Genomic DNA, 18,454 nt, shown 5'->3' with positions numbered 1-18,454 from the left:
CCCGCCCGCTTCGCGTGGCGTACAATATACGTGTATTTGTATATCTATATTCACAAATATAGGTATACAAATACATAGAGTGATCATATAATGGTACATGATCATCTATTATGGCTTTTACCTTATATAAAAATTTGTAATTTTTTCTATATTTAATGCCTTCTTATTATCCTTTAGGAATTGAATTTTATAATTTTTTAATTAACGCCCACGCAAGGATTTGTGAGGGTGGCATTTCATAAAATTCATTCTTTACAGCTCAAAAACTCCAAAAAAATCCATCTGGCCCAGTTTCAATCCTTTAGCTGCTATAGATTAAAAGGTACAATTTCTTTTAATTTTACGCTCACGCATGGACATGTGGGGGTAGAATTTAATGAAATTTATTCTTAACAGCTCAAAAACGCCAAAAAAGCATTCTGGCCATGTTTCAAAGTATTAATAGCTATAGATTGAAATTTACGAATTTTTTCTTAATTTGACGCCCACGCACGGGCACGCCAGGGGGGGTGGAATGTCACAGAATTCGTTTTTAAAAAATTTCTAAATGTAATTTGAAACATTCTGACCAAGTTTTGAACTATTAAAAGCCATAATTGAAAAATATGAATTTTTTTCGTGAACACCCCCGCAACCCCCCTTGTGGGTGGAATTTCGTGAAATCCGTTCTTAGCTGACCTCTACTTGGCAAAAGGAATATTCCTGCCAAATTTCAAGTCTCTAGGTCTTATAGTTCCAGAGATATCGTGATGAGTGACTATCTATATCTATAGAAAGTCTCCTATATATATATATAGATAATTATAAACACAATATATAACTTTTAAATTATTTTTTATTATTATTAGAAGTGTCGGTTGCAGGTTAACCATCAAATGTTTGTTTTCATTTTAATTTTTCACGGTAAATTATTAAATATTTTGTTATTTATGAATCTTACAAATTTTCATTAACTATTCATGTGTTGATGGATTTATAAACTAATATTTATTTAAAACTTAATGTTTATTGCAATTTTCATAACACCGTTAACCACTACTGATAGCGTCTGTAGACTTATGTTGACAAAACAAAGCAGCACGAAAAAATGAAAGAGCGCGCGTCGCGACTGACGCGCATACGTTTACTATGGGACATTTGAAAATTTCATAGTCACAATTTTAAATTTAAACCGAGTACACGTGACTAAATGTGAAACTTTTTTATAAATTTTTATTGTCGACTGAGCAACAGAAATTTTACTATGAAACTATAATGAAAAGTTTTAAGCACACTAACAGTTTTTGTTCTGTCAGTTTACGAAAATTTTTTATATATGTTTATGTAACAGTTGCATGGTCAAATTTACTATGGTCCCTAGTAAATATTGATTGGTACAATATGATATTCTTAAATTTTTATGGTAATATTTTGAATTGAGTCATTAAGGTTCAGTCTTATTATGTATGCATAGTAAATTTCTACAGAAATTTCTCACCGTGCACTTTCCTATGTAACTAAAATAAATTATTTGTTTGGAATAGTCGGCGATTTATCAGACTTAAGGTTCATCTTCAGAATCGCTGTAAACATCAGAAACGCGTAACTTTTGCGTAACTTTTTTTGCAACTTTTCTACGTTTTTTTTTAGTAGCAGTTATCAAAACTAATTTGCTTTTCAAATTAGACTTCGACGTTCGTGCAACACAAATGCTCTTACTCCTCCTCAAATTGAAAAAAATTGGTATAAAAAAAAGTAACAAATACTGTGATTTAAAAATTTATGTCAAAAATCGTCTCCCGCGGAATTGCCCTGATGAAACTCTTCAAAGTGATTTTTTTAATTCAACAATTTTTATCTTGAATCAACTCAATTTTTTTCAGTGCATTTAATTTCAACAAAATGTTCAATTTTTCTACTATTTTGGGATCTCTATGCAATAAAGAAGCACGTAACTTATAAAAATCCTGGAACAAATAACATAAATTAATCGAAAAAAATTTGCAAATTATAATGAAGTATGAATGCGTAGGTTGATAGAAAACATAGTTGATGGTGGTTTATGTGACCACGCCTCTCGGTTTACCAACAGCACACCCGGAGCTAGCCTGTCAGACATTAACACGTTCCACTTGTTTACTTAGATTCAATTTATAAATAAATATATCTGTGTATATTATATAAATGTGACCGTGTGTGAGTATTTGCGCTCAAATCCTTTGTCGTTTAATTAGTATGCTTTCAAATTCGGGATTGATTGCATTCTCTTATTCACTCGTTCTCAAATAGTTAGTAAATATTTATGCACTTTGGTTTAAACCATCTCATTGTAATTAAATCTCTCCATCTTTATCAAGAATTAAAAAGCTTCTTACTCTCATTGCTATTCAACTTTGTCAAGATAATGTAACTAAAATTCCCGCGGCACTAATTAAAAGTTTAACAGTTCAACTTTTCCTCGAAAATTATCCTCGCTTTAAAAAAAAAATAAATAAAACTTTTATAATTTTCATTTTAATTATAAATATTATTTATTCCGACTATTCTGAATTTAAGCTTTTTATTTTCGTTCGAAAATTTTTTAACTTCCCGCTAAAAATCTCAGATTTTCAAAAATCGGGAAGTTATTGTTTTTACCCCGTTTGGCAAAAATCGAGTTTTCATCAGATCTCGACGTTTGAAGGTCACAGGAAGCTTCCCTGACTACCCCCGCGATGTTGTCACTATGTCTGTATGTATGTATGTGTGTGTGTGTGTGTGTGTGTGTGTGTGTGTGTGTGTGTGTGTGTGTGTGTGTGTGTGTGTGTGTGACTATGTGACTCGCTTATAACTTTTGAACGGTTGAACCGATTTCATCGCGGTTGGTGCCATTCGAAAGGGCTACGCTGAACTTAGATTTCCTGAGAATTTGAACCGATTCGGACCGATAGATTTTAAGAAATCTTGAAAAATCTTAAAAAAAATAAGAAAAAAATCATTTTTGAAAGTAGTTTTTTTGGAATATCTTTTAAACGGCTCTATCGATCAACTTCAAAAACTAATCCGCCCTTAAGCTTGAAAAACCACGCCGATCGGCGTCAACCCGATCAAAATCGGTTGATTCGTTCGAGAGATAGCGTGAACGAAAGAAAACCGAAAAAAGTGTTTTTTTCACATAACTTCGTAATTTCTTCTCGGATCGTTTTTGATGATATAGAATAATTTCAGAGGTTAAAAAACCGCGTCGATTGCCGCCGAAAACGTGGAAATCGGTTGATTAGTTCGAGAGATATCCTCGACGAAATATTTGGAAATAAGGATTTTTTCAACATAACTTCGACATTTTTTGGAATAACTTTCAAACAGCTCTACCGATCGATTCCAAAAACTAATCAGCTCTTAACATCATAAAACCACGTCGATTGCCACCAAGCTGGTCAAAATCGGTTGATTCGTTCTAGAGATATCGTGAACGAAAGAAAACCGAAAAAGTGTTTTTCAGAGTTACTCCGAAATTTCTAGTTTGACCAATTGAAACTTAGAAATTATTTATAAGGCTTAAAAAACTACGTAGAATGCCGCCAACCGCGTAAAAATCGGTTCATTCATTCAAAAGTTATTGCGGTATGAACATTCAAAAAATAGTGTTCCATGAAACTTCTATCAGACTTTTGAGCTCAAAGAGCTCAAAAGCATAGAAAAGGTATCTTTTTGAGCTCGGAGAGCTTAAAACAACACACAGATTGTACTTTTGAGCTCGAAGAGCTCAAAAAAGCGGCCAGGTATTAACGGAATTAGCGGGAAGTTGCAGGGATGGCCTTTAGGGTCAACCGTTTTCCTAATTTTTTTCTTCGGCTATTAACACACTGAAAAAAATAATCGGTAGAGGTTACCGATTTTTTTTCGGTAGAGGCTACCGATTTTTCGGTAGAGGCAACCGATTAAAATCGGTAGAGGTTACCGATTTTTTTTCGGTAGCAGCTACCGATTTCTAATCGGTAATCTCTACCGATTTTAATCGGTTGCCTCTACCGATTTTAATCGGTAACCCCTATCGAAAAATCGGTAGCCTCTACTGAAAAATCGGTAACCTCTACCAATTTACATCTACCGAAGAAATAGTTTTTGGGGCCTATAACTAAAGTATAAATGACATGTCAACATGATTTTCATGTGGTAAGCTTGTCCTGGTGTTACACTTATCGAGATCTTCCATTTAAATACCCACACCAATTTTTTATGTATTTTATATATTTTACAAATATGAAAAATATCATATATAAAAAATGTATGAAAAAAGTCGTGTGCGTACTCAAACGACACGTCTCAATGAGAGTAACATCAGGATGAGTTTATATTTTAAAAAATGTCAATAATTAAGAAATGACGTATTTTATCCACTAATGATATTGTTATCGATATAAGCTCATCCTGGTGTTACATTCATCGAGACCTTTTATTTGAGTACCCACATCAATTTTTCATACATTTATATATATGTATATATGAAAAATATATCAAAAATGCATGTGGGTACTCAAATGAAAGCTATTGATGAGTGTAACATCAGGATGAGCTTATATCTTAAAAAACGTTATTAATTAAGCAATAACCGTGTATCTTCTGAACTATTGATATATTTTAAGATATAAGCTCATCCCGATGTTACATTCATCGAGACCTTTCATTTGAGTACCCACATCAATTTTTCATATATTTATATATATATATATATATATATATATATATATATATATATGTATATATGAAAAATATATCAAAAATGCATGTGGGTACTCATATGAAAGCTCTTGATGAGTGTAACATCGGGATGAGCTTATATCTTAAAAAATGTCAATAATTAAAAAATGACATTGTATCTTGTGAAATATTAACATTTTTAAAGAAATAAGCTCATCCCGATGTTACACTTATCGAGACCTTTCATTTGAATCCCCACATGAAGTTTTTTATATTTTGTGTATTTTACAAATATGAAAAATATCATACATATGAAATGTATGAAAAAAATCGTGTGCGTACTCAAATGAAAAGTCTCAATGAGAGTAACATCAGGATGAGTTTATACTTCATAAAATTTCAATAATTAAGAAATGACGTTGTATTTTATCCACTAATGATATTTTCAACGATAAAAGCTCATTCTGGTATTACACTTATCGAAACCTTTCATTTAAATACTCACATGAATTTTTTATATATTTTATATATTCCATAAATATGAGCAATATTGTTTATATAAAATCCTTTATTAAAAAGTTAAAAAGCTTATATCGTTAAAAATATCATCAGTGGACAAAATACAACGCAATTTCCTAATTATTGAAACTTTTTAAGATATAAGCTCATCCTGATGTTACGCTCATCGAGACCTATCATTTGAGTATGCTTCTGTCAAAATGTTTATCATCGAAAATTTAATTAATCAATATTTTTACAAATTTTATTCATTATTATCTAACCGTTGCCATAGTTATCGTTGCCGAAGTGGTTGGCATAGCAATGAAAAGCGACAACTATGAAAACGTTACATCAACTTTTTAGTAAAGAATTGCCTGCCACATGAAAATCATGTTACTGCCACATGAAAATCATGTTGCTGTCACATGAAAATCATGTTACTGCCACATGAAAATCATATTTCTGTCACATGAAAATCATGTTGACATATCATTTATGCTTCAGTAATGGGCCCCAAAAAATAGTTCTTCGGTAAATGTAAATTTGTAGAGGTTACCGATTTTTCGGTAGAGGTTACCGATTAAAATCGGTAGAGGTTACCGATTAAAATCGGTAGAGGCAACCGATTAAAATCGGTAGAGGCTTCCTGAAAAAAATCGGTAACTTCTACCGATTACCAATTATTTGGTACTACCGATTATTTTTTTCAGTGCAGCATCATTGACGATTGACAATTCAAAGAAACAATAAACCCAGAATATGGTAATTGGTTGTAAAAATGTACACATGTCAAGTGATTGCTGGCACCGCGCCAAAAGTTTTTAAATCATCAGAGCGTTATTTACATGACGTACGATTCTCCCAACGTAGCATCGATCAACATCATCTGACTAATAAATACAAGAAAACTAGAACTAGAATTCCACTGCCACGGCTCTAATGGACGTACATTCATCCATACGTATGCTATTCAAGCTATCTGAAATCTATCCATCCATCAATATCTGCGTACTAAAAAAAAAAAAAAAAGTTAAAAAAATCTATACTGAGAAACGAAACGTTTTTAAGTTTAACTGAAAAAACTATTAAACTACTAAATATACATAAAACTTGTATCAAAATGTATAAGTTTTAGACTATAATATATATGTTATATATAACAAATTGCACACCCACACTGATAGAAGGATTTAGTACGGAGTATTAAACTTTGAGACTTTCATAACCCTATAATTTCAATAGATAATTCCATTCAATCAGAATCACTAATTATTGTCAAATAAAAAAATATCAAGAAAAAAAATTAATAATAAACCAATGTATGTAATAAATTACAATATTTTATAGCTGTAAAAATAATTAGTGTATCATAGGGTAGAAGTACCGTTTGTATATACAGAAAAAAGAAAATTCGCAAAATTACAGTACAAAATGTAAAATCGGTCCCATCGTAATTAAAACTATAAAAATTACAGTTTGAAATAACATTTTTCTAAATTTAATATTCAGAGCTTTCAATGTAAATATTACATTCTACAATGTAATTCTTACAAAATCTGTAATAATTACAGTCTGAAACTAATTTTTCCAGTTTTTATCACGAAGCGCCACGTTGCATTATATACTGTAATTTTTCGAGTTTTCTTTTTTCCGTGTACTGTTTATCGCCATTTATTGTTCAAATAAACGATAGAAATTAATTTATATTAATAAACAATTACAAACTCAATTTGTTTTAATATAAATTTTTTAAAACTCAACAAAAATATAGTTATAATATTATAATTTTTTATAAATTAATTCAAATGTTAACTGGCCAAAAACGATCTTTCTACCCTATCTTTATTATAAAAAGTTGTGCAATAATAGAAGGATTTAGTAAGGAGTACTAAACTGATTTAGTAAAAAAATTTTTAGTCATTTATTTGGGAGAAAGAAATATTTTTTTACCCATCAATATTATTTGTTACACTTTAATAAATTATTTTTTTATTCTAAATAAATTATATCAATATAAACAAAGCCTTATTACATGGAAATAAATATTTGTTTCCACCAAATAATATTTAGTAGTAGGTACTTGATATTTCTTCGGTACGCATTGTCGGTAGATGGTTATGCTTTAATTCCAATGTGATACATAACCAATTCACTGACTTAGATTATTTTATTCAGCTCGATTTTGGGAAATTTATCTTCCCTTTGAAAACACACATACTCCCAAATGGCTTATATGTCATTTCTCAGTGGAGTTTAGTTTAAATTTTTCAATTTGTCTATTATTGATATGTTAAAAAATTGTTTAATTTTAAATTTTATAAATGTCTTAAATAAAAAATGATAATTTAATGAGATTCTTTTCTTTATAATACCTTATATTTTTACTTGAAATTATTTGTTTTAATTATTTTGATTTATTTTGAGTAAAAAAGTTAAATTAACGCTAAAATTAGTTAAAAAATCAATTTCTTTAATAGGAATAAACGATTTATTGAGTACACTGATAGAAGGATTTTTTACCATTTAAGAAGATTTCTTAGCATTTAAAAAATATTTCTTAGTATTTAAGAAATATTTCTTTGTATTTAAGAAATATTTTTTAGTAATTGTATTTCTTACCCGTGTAAAAAAAAATTGTCCCAAAATTGTCCCAAAAATGTCCCAAGCGTGGGACATCCAAACGTGACACAATTTGGGACATTTTTGGGACAATTTTGGGACATCTAAAAAAAAAATTAAAAATTTTTAAATAGTGCGTTTAAGTAATTTTTCGTCGATTTTAGGTATTTTTTTGAAGATTTTCAGAAGACTTCACAATTTCATGACAATTTTACTACAATTTTAAACGGTTTTTAAATGATTTTGAAGAAGATAATTTATTTTTGCACAGCTGTAGATTTGTCTAGAAATTAATGGATAAAACATTTATTGAACATTTTTGGGACAATTTTAGGACATTTTTGGGATAATTTTAGGACATTTTCGGAATATTTTTTTAATATTTTTAGGACAATTTTGAACGTTTTTCAAATAATTAAAAAAAAAAAAAACAATTTATTTTTGCACGATTGTAGATTTGTCCTAAAATTAATAGATGAAAAATTTTAGGACATTTTTGGGACAATTCTGTAATGTTTCTACAACAAACTTTGAATATTTTTAGAACTATTTCACGACACTTTTGACCGATTTCAAGAAAGATAATTTATTTATGCACGCTTGTAGATTTGTACTAAAATTAATAGATGAAAAATTTTAGGACATTTTTGGGACAATTTTAGGACATTTTTGGGACAATTTTAGGACAACTTTAGGACAATTTTAGGACATTTTCGGAACATTTTTTAAATATTTTTTCAAAAGTGTCGTGAAATAGTTCTAAAAATGTTCAAAGTTTGTTGTAGAAACATTACAGAATTGTCCCAAAAATGTCCTAAAATTGTCCCAAAAATGTCCTAAAGTTGTCCCAAAATGTCCTAAAGTTGTCCCAAAAATGTCCTCAAGTTGTCCCAAAAATGTCCTAAAATTTTTCATCTATTAATTTTAGGACAAATCTACAACCGTGCAAAAATAAATTGTTTTTTTTTTTTAATTATTTGAAAAACGTTCAAAATTGTCCTAAAAATATTAAAAAAATGTTCCGAAAATGTCCTAAAATTTTCCCAAAAATGTCCTAAAATTGTCCCAAAAATGTTCAATAAATGTTTCATCCATTAATTTCTAGACAAATCTACAGCTGTGCAAAAATAAATTATCTTCTTCAAAACCATTTAAAAACCGTTTAAAATTGTAGTAAAATTGTCATGAAATTGTGAAGTCTTCTGAAAATCTTCAAAAAAATACCTAAAATCGACGAAAAATTACTTAAACGCACTATTTAAAAATTTTTAATTTTTTTTTGAGATGTCCCAAAATTGTCCCAAATTGTGTCACGTTTAGATGTCCCACGCTTGGGACATTTTTGGGACAATTTTTTTTTACACGGCTAGTATTTAAGAAATATTTCTTAAATACTAAGAAATATTTTTTAGATACTAAGAAATGATGTTTAAGAAATGATTTCTTAAATACAAAGAAATCTTTCTAAATACTAAGAAATCCTTCTATCAGTGTAGCAGTAAATAATTTGTTAAAAACTACTAAATATTTATTTGGTCGAAATAAATAAGCTTTAATAAATGATTTAGTAACTATTACTAAATCTTATTAAATAGAACTATTATTATTATTGTTATATTTATTACTCTTCAAGCTTAGCTTACAGTAATTTAACAAATTAACTAGATTAATAATTACCAAGAGATTTAGAACATCAGAGTTGCAAAAAGTTTAAACAATGGTTCATAAATATAAGTTCTTTACATATCACAAATTTGTATTGTCAATTATGATAATTAGCAAAATGGTCGCATACAATATTTAATTATAATTGCAGCAATTTTACACGGATTAAAAGGAAAAACCCAATTAATATTGCATTAGTCAGTTGGAGAAGTACTATCTTGTACTCTTAATAATTGTCAGATCGACGTTCTATTTAGCAAATTGTCTAACTCCATTTTAGAGAATTTATTATTTGTACGAAAAAAACAATTAGTTTAAAATTTATTATCACTTTAAAAAACCATTTAATATCATTATTATCTAATAGAGATATAATATTTAGGTCTGAATCATTCAAATAGTTTATAATTCGATTATGGCTACATCAAAATGTTAAAAAATCACCCTCTAAAAAATAAGAAGTTAGACAAATTACTAATTAAACCGTCGAGATATTAAATAGAATTAAATCTTTCTATCAGTGGCATAACTTATATTTTTTTAATTTTTTAAAATGATTAACATAATTACGAGAATACAGAAAATTTAGTTTCTGATGTATTTTATATGATAAAATGGGTTTTTAAGTTAGATTTGATATAATTAAAAAGGGTTTGACCTGAATTTGCTTTTTAAATGTTTCATAAGCTCTTCTAAGATAGTTAATTTATTATAACTACTTTTCGGAATTGTTATAAATAGATTTAAATTTCAAGCTAGATAAAAAATTTATTTCACGTTAATGTCCCCGAGTAAAAATAAAAATTGATTTTTAAAAAATAAAATTTTTATCCACTGCCGCAACACCGCTGCACTACAGCCGTTTAGAAGACAAAATCGCCGCAACACGAAATCTTTATTCTCGACTCGCATAACCGCAACACCGCCGCAAGCTGCTTAATTTTAATCTAAAGCATCGCTGCAACACCGTCGCAACACAGCTGCACGCTGCTTGATGTTATTCAAATCATCGCCGCAATACCGCCGCAACACCCCTGCTGTACCCCAATGCTAAAGCATAGCTACAATTTCACAAAAAATGTCATCATAATTAATTTACCACGCAATAATTAATGAATAAATAACTTGAACATAAATTTTAATGTAAGACCTATTGTTTAATCTCCTTTTATTGAAATGCCTAATATTCAACCCGAGTAAAAACAGAATTCCGCCGCACCACCGCTGCACGGCTTTTTAAGCGCCGCACCACCGCTGCACTACAGCCGTGAAAATTTTGGTTATTTTACAAGTGCCGTATCACCGCCGCACCACCGCCGTGACAAGTAAAGAATTTATCTATTCGCCGCACTACCGCCGCATCAGCGCCGTGACAAGTAAATAAATTTCTATTCGCCGCACCACCGCTGCACCACCGCCGCACCACAGCTGTGACGCGCCCGGGTAAAAATAAAATTATTAATTTTTACGAAAAAATAATAAATTTCGTTCGACCGCCGCACCACCGCTGCACCACCGCCGCACCACCGCTGCACCACCGCCGCACCATACCACTGTTTGATGGTATATACATTGAAATAATATATTCGTTGATCATTCAAATAGCTTAACTAAATTTTTTAAGTTAAGTATGGCTTGCAGTGCAGTTGGCAATGTTCGAGACTTCCATGCAGACGATCCAGGTTCGAATCCCATCACAGTTCAATTTTTAAAATTCTTTCAGAGTATTTCAATAGGCGTACCGCTTCTGTGCAACCCGAGGACGAAATTAAAAATCTACATCAACAATACGACTAAAAAAATCAATAATTTCGCGGTGCTTTGGCCTGATTTAAAAAAAATTTTTTTTTTTAATATTAGGCATTCGATTAAAAGGAGTTTGATCAATAGGTCTTACATAAAGATTTCTAGTCGCATTATTTATTAATTAATTATTGCGTGATAAATTAATTATGATACCATTTTTTGTGAAATTGTAGGTATGATTTAGCATTGGTGCGGCGGTGGTGCAGCGGTAGTGCGGCGATGCTAGGGGGAGTAAATTTTTAGCGTGCGGCGTAATAGTCCGCCAAACGGCGGTCGTGCAGCGATGGTGCGGCGGTGGTGCAGCGGTGGTGCGGCGGTCGAACGAAATTTATTATTTTTCCGTAAAAAATAATAATTTCATTTTTACTCGGGAAACCAAAAAAAAATTTTAAATCAGGCCAAAGTACCGCGAAATTATTGATTCTTTTTAGTCGTATTATTGAAATATATTTTTAATTTTGTCCCCTGGGTTGAACAGAAGCGGCACGCCTATCGAAATACCTGGATCGTCTGCATGAAAGTCTCGAACATTACCAACTGTGCTGCAAGTCGTAGTTAACTAATAGTATATTGTGCAAAAAGTGCGACAAGTTGTCGATTGCCCACGAAAGCGAAGTTGAACGCACGAGCGAAGCGAGTGCGGTCATTCGCTTGAGTGGATAATCGACAACGTCGCACGAGTTGCACATACTATTTTGTATTACAAATGCGGCGATAGATCTGGACACAAGATCGGGGTCCAGGGGGGAAGCCCCGGTGGGGTCCAGGGGCAAAGCCCCGGCAGGGGGGTTGGGGGGGCGGAGCTCCCTCAGTCCTTAAAAACAAATGAAAAGTTAAAAAAAAAGAAACAAATATATTTTAGATAATAAATGCAAAGTAATTAATATTAATTAACAAAAAATAAATTTACTCGTTGAAGCAATCAACACAAAATTAGATGACATTAAACTTAGCTGTCACTACAATTTTTTAATTTTCTTTAACAAAAAAATTTGTTATAAGAAATTATTCATAAAAAATTGGATTTTTTATTTTATAAAATTCCTACATGTCGATTTAAAAAAAATATTTTTTTGTCATAACTTATTTTTTACAAAAATTATTAAAATTATTAAATTTCTGCTAAATTAATTTTTATCACAATTAAACAGTTCAATATTAATTAATTATTTTTACTTTCGTTAAAAATATGAACTTAGCAATGTCAACCTCACTTCTTTAATATTGACAGTTAGATTGTGTTTTTTTTTGTTATTTATTTTAATTTTAGCAGTTTTCACAGTCAATTGCGTGCGACAAAGATAGTTTGTGTGCGCCAAGAATAATTTGCGTGCGATAAGTAAACTTGTCGCATTCAAATAACAGTTTCATTTATGAAAAAACTCGTGCGTAATTTTAAAATGGGCAAACAGTTCTTTTTCAACCGCAACAGCGAGCGCCAAGATACTACTTTTCCCGCATGAGTAATACAAAAGAATGTAGTTTAGCTATTTGAATGATGAACAAATATTTTATTTCAATGTATACCACCAAACGAAGGTAGTGCAGCGGTGTTGCGGCGGTCGATCGAAATTTATTATTTTCTAGTAGAAAATAATAATTTAATTTTTACTCGTACAGTGCAGCCGTGTTGCGGTGATGTTGCGGAAGTGTTGCGGCAATCACAATTTTATTATTTCGTCACAGATTTGTTGCAGCTGTGTTTCGGCAGTGTTGCGGGATTTGAGAAGTATTTTAGAAATATTTATTATAGTGCAGCCGTGTTGCGGTGGTGTTGCGGCAATTATAATTTTTTTATTTTATCACAGATTTGTTGCGGCTGTGATGCGGCACTGTTGCGGGCACTTAGACTCCGTACGGCGCTGTTGCAGCGCTGTTGCGGCTATTTTATGTTTTGACTCGGGTCGTCATATGTTTCAAATATTAATCCATATAATTGAGCGAATAAATCTAATTTTGTGATGGCGATATATTTATTATAGACTGGGTTTCTATAGTTGAATTTGGTAACATCAGAAAGTTCATAACTTGAGTTTATGTCTTTACACAGTTTTATATTTTTTTCGGCGATAGTAAATTTATCATCTGAATAATTATGAGAGTAAGCTAAATTTGATCACGGGAATATTTTTATTTAAAAAGAAATCTTTAAAGTTTTATTTGGTACCATCAAACAAATTTTGAGTTGAATTTGTGCCTTTTAATGACTTTATATATTTTTTGACTAGTCAAATTTAAATTTATAAGAGTTAGTATACATAAATACTTTAGGAAGTGTTGACTGAATGTTTTTGCAATATCTGTTTTCGATGCGCATTTAATAGCCTCGTGTTTAATGACTGTTTTTAAATATTTTTAGTGAGTGCAATTTGATATTAGGGCTGACAAAGTGACACTGACAAGACACCACATGTTTCTCAGCATTACGGAACGGGTGTTACGTGGTGTGAAGAGAATTATTTCGAAGGAGAGAAAATTTGACAGGGGACAATAATCTCGGCGCTACACACTGTACAGTGTCAATTGTAGATTGCTATTGGAAAGTTGCGGTCAGTGGTTAATTTCGTGGTGAAATCCCCTAGAATACTTGACAATCAGATCCATAAACCAGCCACGTAAACCTCGAATGGCGTTTTGTTGTTGTTGGTGAGTGAATCGGAATGACGTTTGATTTAGGAGATTTGTTTTGATTTTTCATGCAGATAGGCTTTTTTCTTTTCAGGGTTAGATTGATGCATTGATAGAAAGTTTATTGTGCGTTTTGGTTTATAACTGAAAATCGATATTTTTTTTAGTTTAAAACTCTTTGATCATTTTTTGGAGTTCAAATTATAAAAAGCCATTCGGCAGCCGAAGTGGAAGTAGATTTCTCAACTAAAAAAATTTATTTTTTATAAAATAATATTAATAATAATTTTTATACAATATATTTTCTGGAGACTGGTTTTTATAATACTACACTGATAAAAAAATTAATTTGACTCAAGAGCCAAAATCTTGAACTAAGAATACCATTTTGAAGAAAATGATTTTCATGAGTCAAGAGAATAAATTCTTGAATCAAGAAATTATTCTTTATTCAAGTAAATTTTTCTTAACTCAAGAATTTATTCTTTTCACTCAAGAAATCATTTTCTTCAAAATGGTATTCTTGGTTCAAGATTTTGGCTCTTGAGTCAAGTTAATTTTTTTATCAGTGTATAAATCTAAATTTTTTTGTTGGCTGTCCAGTCTATTGCACGAATTTTTTAGCTAATTATTTATCTAATAATTTATAATATCGTTCACCTGTATTTCCTCCAGGCATAAACGATTTTAAAATTCGTATATAAATTTGTCATTAAAGGTAAATTTGACTGAAAAATAAAGATTTTTTTGTTTTTTTCTGTATTCTTGTAATGTTAATAAATAACATAAAAAAATGGATCGCAAAAATATTGATTGCCTTTTTTTTACGGCACTTCAAAAAATTACCAGAAAAACATGCTTCTAGACTAGAATACCCCCTTAAACTAATTGTCCGATTCAGCTTAAATTTAAACTCGACCTTTGTAATCATCCATAGAATAAGTATGTTGAGTTTCATTAAGATCTCTTAAGAATTGTCGACGCTATCGTGCTAACAAGCCGCGTTATATATATATATATACATCCATAAACTTTTGAACCGTATGTATTTTCTGACTCAGCTCGTCAAGTCGAAATATAGTAAAATTTTTTAAAAGTTGCATGAGGACAAATACAATAGTTAGATTTTTATGAAATCTACTAAAAATTATATTTCAGAACTTTTTTAGATTTTTTTTTATTGATTCAAAATTTTGGTCCACCGACAATTGGTCCCACGACATTTCACCCCCGATTGTGTCACTGACTTGTCTATACGACAAATTTAACTACAAATTAATATTTGTTATTTACCGTGATGGACGGTGGTGTTTACTCAAATCAGGTCTTAATAGGTGACTGAATGGTAGTTATGGACAGTGTCTCGGATAGCTTAACTGGTAGAGCCTTTGGCGCGTAACCGAACGATCCGGGTTCGAGTCCCGGTCCGGGCTGCCCGAACTATATTTTTTCAGTTACCATAAAAATTCCTACTGAGTAAAAAAAGGTCCCCCCTTCCCCCCTTTATCCTTTATTCACCCAATTCCCAAATTTGTCGCTGACATTATGACGCTGACACAACATCGCGGGATGAGTTGTCCTGGGATCAATTGTCGGTCGACCCAAAATTTTTGTCTCTTTAAGTTAAATAAACTTATTTTTTCTCTAAAACTTACTTTGATTTGATGAATATAAATTATTTTTATTTATAGATTATTATTTGAACCAAAAATATTTTTTTTTTTAATTTTATAAAGCCTAATTTAAACATTAAAAAAATAATTGAAGCGTATTGATGATAAAATAATCCGAAAAATATATATTCCAATGAATAAATTTAAAGCGAATTAGTCAGACTGAATTTATTCCGAGAATTATAACTAAATTTAGTTCACTAGTGATTCAAAATTCATTTGATTTATATTTGTATGTATAAACAACAATATTTGTTGAAACATAAATTCTTATTCATATTTCTTTCGCTTCGCTGAATTGATTATAAATTATAATAATGCCACAAACAATACGGCAGCGGAATTTAGATCAGTTTTTAATTAACGAAAATAATACCCGGAGAATTTTAAATTAGTATAAAGACTTAATTGAATCGTAATTTTAATTTGAAGAATAAAAATTCAAGATAATTTTAGCTGCTGTGAAATTCAAACTAACTTGACCGTTAACATATTAATGTGAATATTATCTCTGAGATGGGTTAATGTTTATAAAAGCATCAAGTACATTTAATGTGTATGCATATGGATGTGATGCCTTTTTTAAGCTCACCAAGTGTTTTGCCATTGTTGACCTCTTGCCTGATAAATTTTTCCATCCGTGCTTTACGGATTAAGTATTTAAAGAAAGAAAATACAAAAATAGTATAAATTATAAGTATGATATTTTTATTCCTTTTCTCGAATGTATTATCTATATTAAAAAGAGAATAAGAAAAATTTTGTTTCCAGGATAATCATATATAATAATAAAATCGTTTTTTTTAGTGAAATTTAGTGTTATTGCAAAGGTCTTGATTTGAATTTGTGCCTTTTCGAGATTTCATATCATTTTCACCGATGGTCAATTTATTATGATTAGTATTTAGGCTGCATTCGAAAATTCTCTATCTCTAGACACATAATTAAGAAATTACCTTGTATTTTGTGAACTCCTGACATTTTTAAAGATATAAGCTCATCCCGATGTTACATTCATTAAGACCTTTCATTTGAGTACCCACATCAATTTTTCATATATTTTATCTATTAAATATATTTCACAAATACCATATATATAAAATATATAAAAAATGCCATGTGGGTATTCAAATGAAAGGTCTCGATGATTGTAACATCGGGATGAGCTTATATCTTTAAAAATATCAATAATTAAGAAATGACCTTGATCTTGTGAACTCTTCATATTTTTAAAGATATAAGTTCATTCTGCCACAGTAAAAAATATTGTGTTAAATACCGTCAACACAAAATTAGTGTTAAAATTCAACACACTTTTGTGTTAAAATGACACAAACTATGTGTTAAAATGACACAAGCTTTGTGTTGAAACAACACAAATTTAACATTAATTTTGTGTTGACGGTATTTAACACAGAAATTGTATTGATTTTACACAATATTTTTTACTGTGTATTTTTTACACTCATCGAGACCTTTCATTTGAGTACCCACATCAATTTTTCATATATTTATATATATTATATATATGTATATATAAAAAATATATCAAAATGCATGTGGCTACTCAAATGAAAGCTCTTGATGAGTATAACATCGGGATGAGCTTGTATCTTTAAAAATGTCAATAGTTCACAAGATACAAGATCATTTCTTAATTATTAACATTTTTAAAGATATATAAGCTCATCCCGATGTTACACTCATTATGACTTTTTATTTAAGTACCCACATCAATTTTTCATATATTTATATATATGTCTATATGAAAAATATATCAAAAATGCATGTGGGTTCTCAAATGAAAGCTCTCGGTGAAACATCGGGATGAGCTTATATCTTTAAAAACGTCAATAGTTAAGAAAGTACAGTGCAATTTAACAAAAGTCATTATTTAATTTAATAAAGCAAAATTTTATTTATTGAAGATTGGAATTTTCAAGTTCTAATTTAAAATTCTGGGTTAATATTTTTCATAGAAAATTTAATTTACAACAGAAAAAGTTATTGTCAATTTTTCTCTATCTTTCTTAAGAAAATTCCTTGCGTCAAAATTTGAATTTAAAGATAAAAACCGATGTAATAAAACTTATCTATAATTTTTACAAATTTAAAAAGTTGTTTGTGGCTCAAGTATTGAAGATACAAAAAAAATTATAAGAAACCTTTTTTATAGAATTTAATTTTCTACAAAAAATATTCTTATCAATTTTATCGTATCTTTAACTTTCAAGTAAGAATTTTAAAAATAAAGAATTAAATTTTCACTGTCTGGTACAACTATCAACTTTTTAATTTATTATCATTATTATATTTTTATATAAAAAGAAAAATTTGCTTAGATAGTCACGAGGGAAAGTTGAGTGTCATAAATTTAAATAATATAATAATTTTTTCTTTACAGAAATTGGGAGAATCCTGGAACTGTGATAATTTTGGAAGCTGATCTCACTTAATCCCCGCGACGATGGAAGACGAGATAAAGGTAAGACCCAATATAACTTTAGATGTAATACAGATACATTTACCAATATTATATATTCAAATATAAGACATCTAAATAATATCAGCTTCACGGAAGAATCTATAGATTTATATTTATAGATTTATCTAAACTTCCTGACTTCTCAAAGAGACATCTGTAATCCTTACGGCATATTGACGTTACAGTTAAGAAACTAAACTCCGACAAACAGAGCTTACAATATACAATTTTTAGTGGGAAACAATCATTCAGCTTTTTTATTTTAAGCCGCAATGTCGTTGGTACGTCACAGAAATTCGGACGGTTTGTTTATTTTGATCAGAATATCCAGGCTGTTTACAGAGAGTTGAGTAATTTGTGGGCGATGGGACATTAAATACTGAGTGGGAAATTTATTAATTTTTTTAGTAAGCTTAAA

The 18,454-nt window shown here is 30.1% G+C and overlaps 1 protein-coding gene across 3 annotated transcripts in view; it reads left to right on the top strand.

Annotated features, from left to right (window-relative positions):
* The window catches only part of LOC123270511 (calcitonin gene-related peptide type 1 receptor-like), a 280,947-nt gene that overhangs the window by 25,399 nt on the left and 237,094 nt on the right, over positions 1-18,454 (top strand). For all 3 annotated transcript variants that reach the window (XM_044736600.1, XM_044736601.1, XM_044736602.1), the window contains exon 2: positions 17,956-18,036. In XM_044736600.1, the coding sequence (XP_044592535.1) occupies positions 18,019-18,036 (18 nt within the window). In that variant the 5' untranslated portion in view covers positions 17,956-18,018. The remainder of the gene's footprint in view (positions 1-17,955; positions 18,037-18,454) is intronic.

This window comes from Cotesia glomerata, linkage group LG8, assembly GCF_020080835.1.
Source record: "Cotesia glomerata isolate CgM1 linkage group LG8, MPM_Cglom_v2.3, whole genome shotgun sequence".
Taxonomy (NCBI): Eukaryota; Metazoa; Arthropoda; class Insecta; order Hymenoptera; family Braconidae; genus Cotesia; species Cotesia glomerata.
The sequence above is the reverse complement of the archived record's forward strand: the minus strand, read 5'-3'. Positions and strand labels throughout refer to the sequence as shown.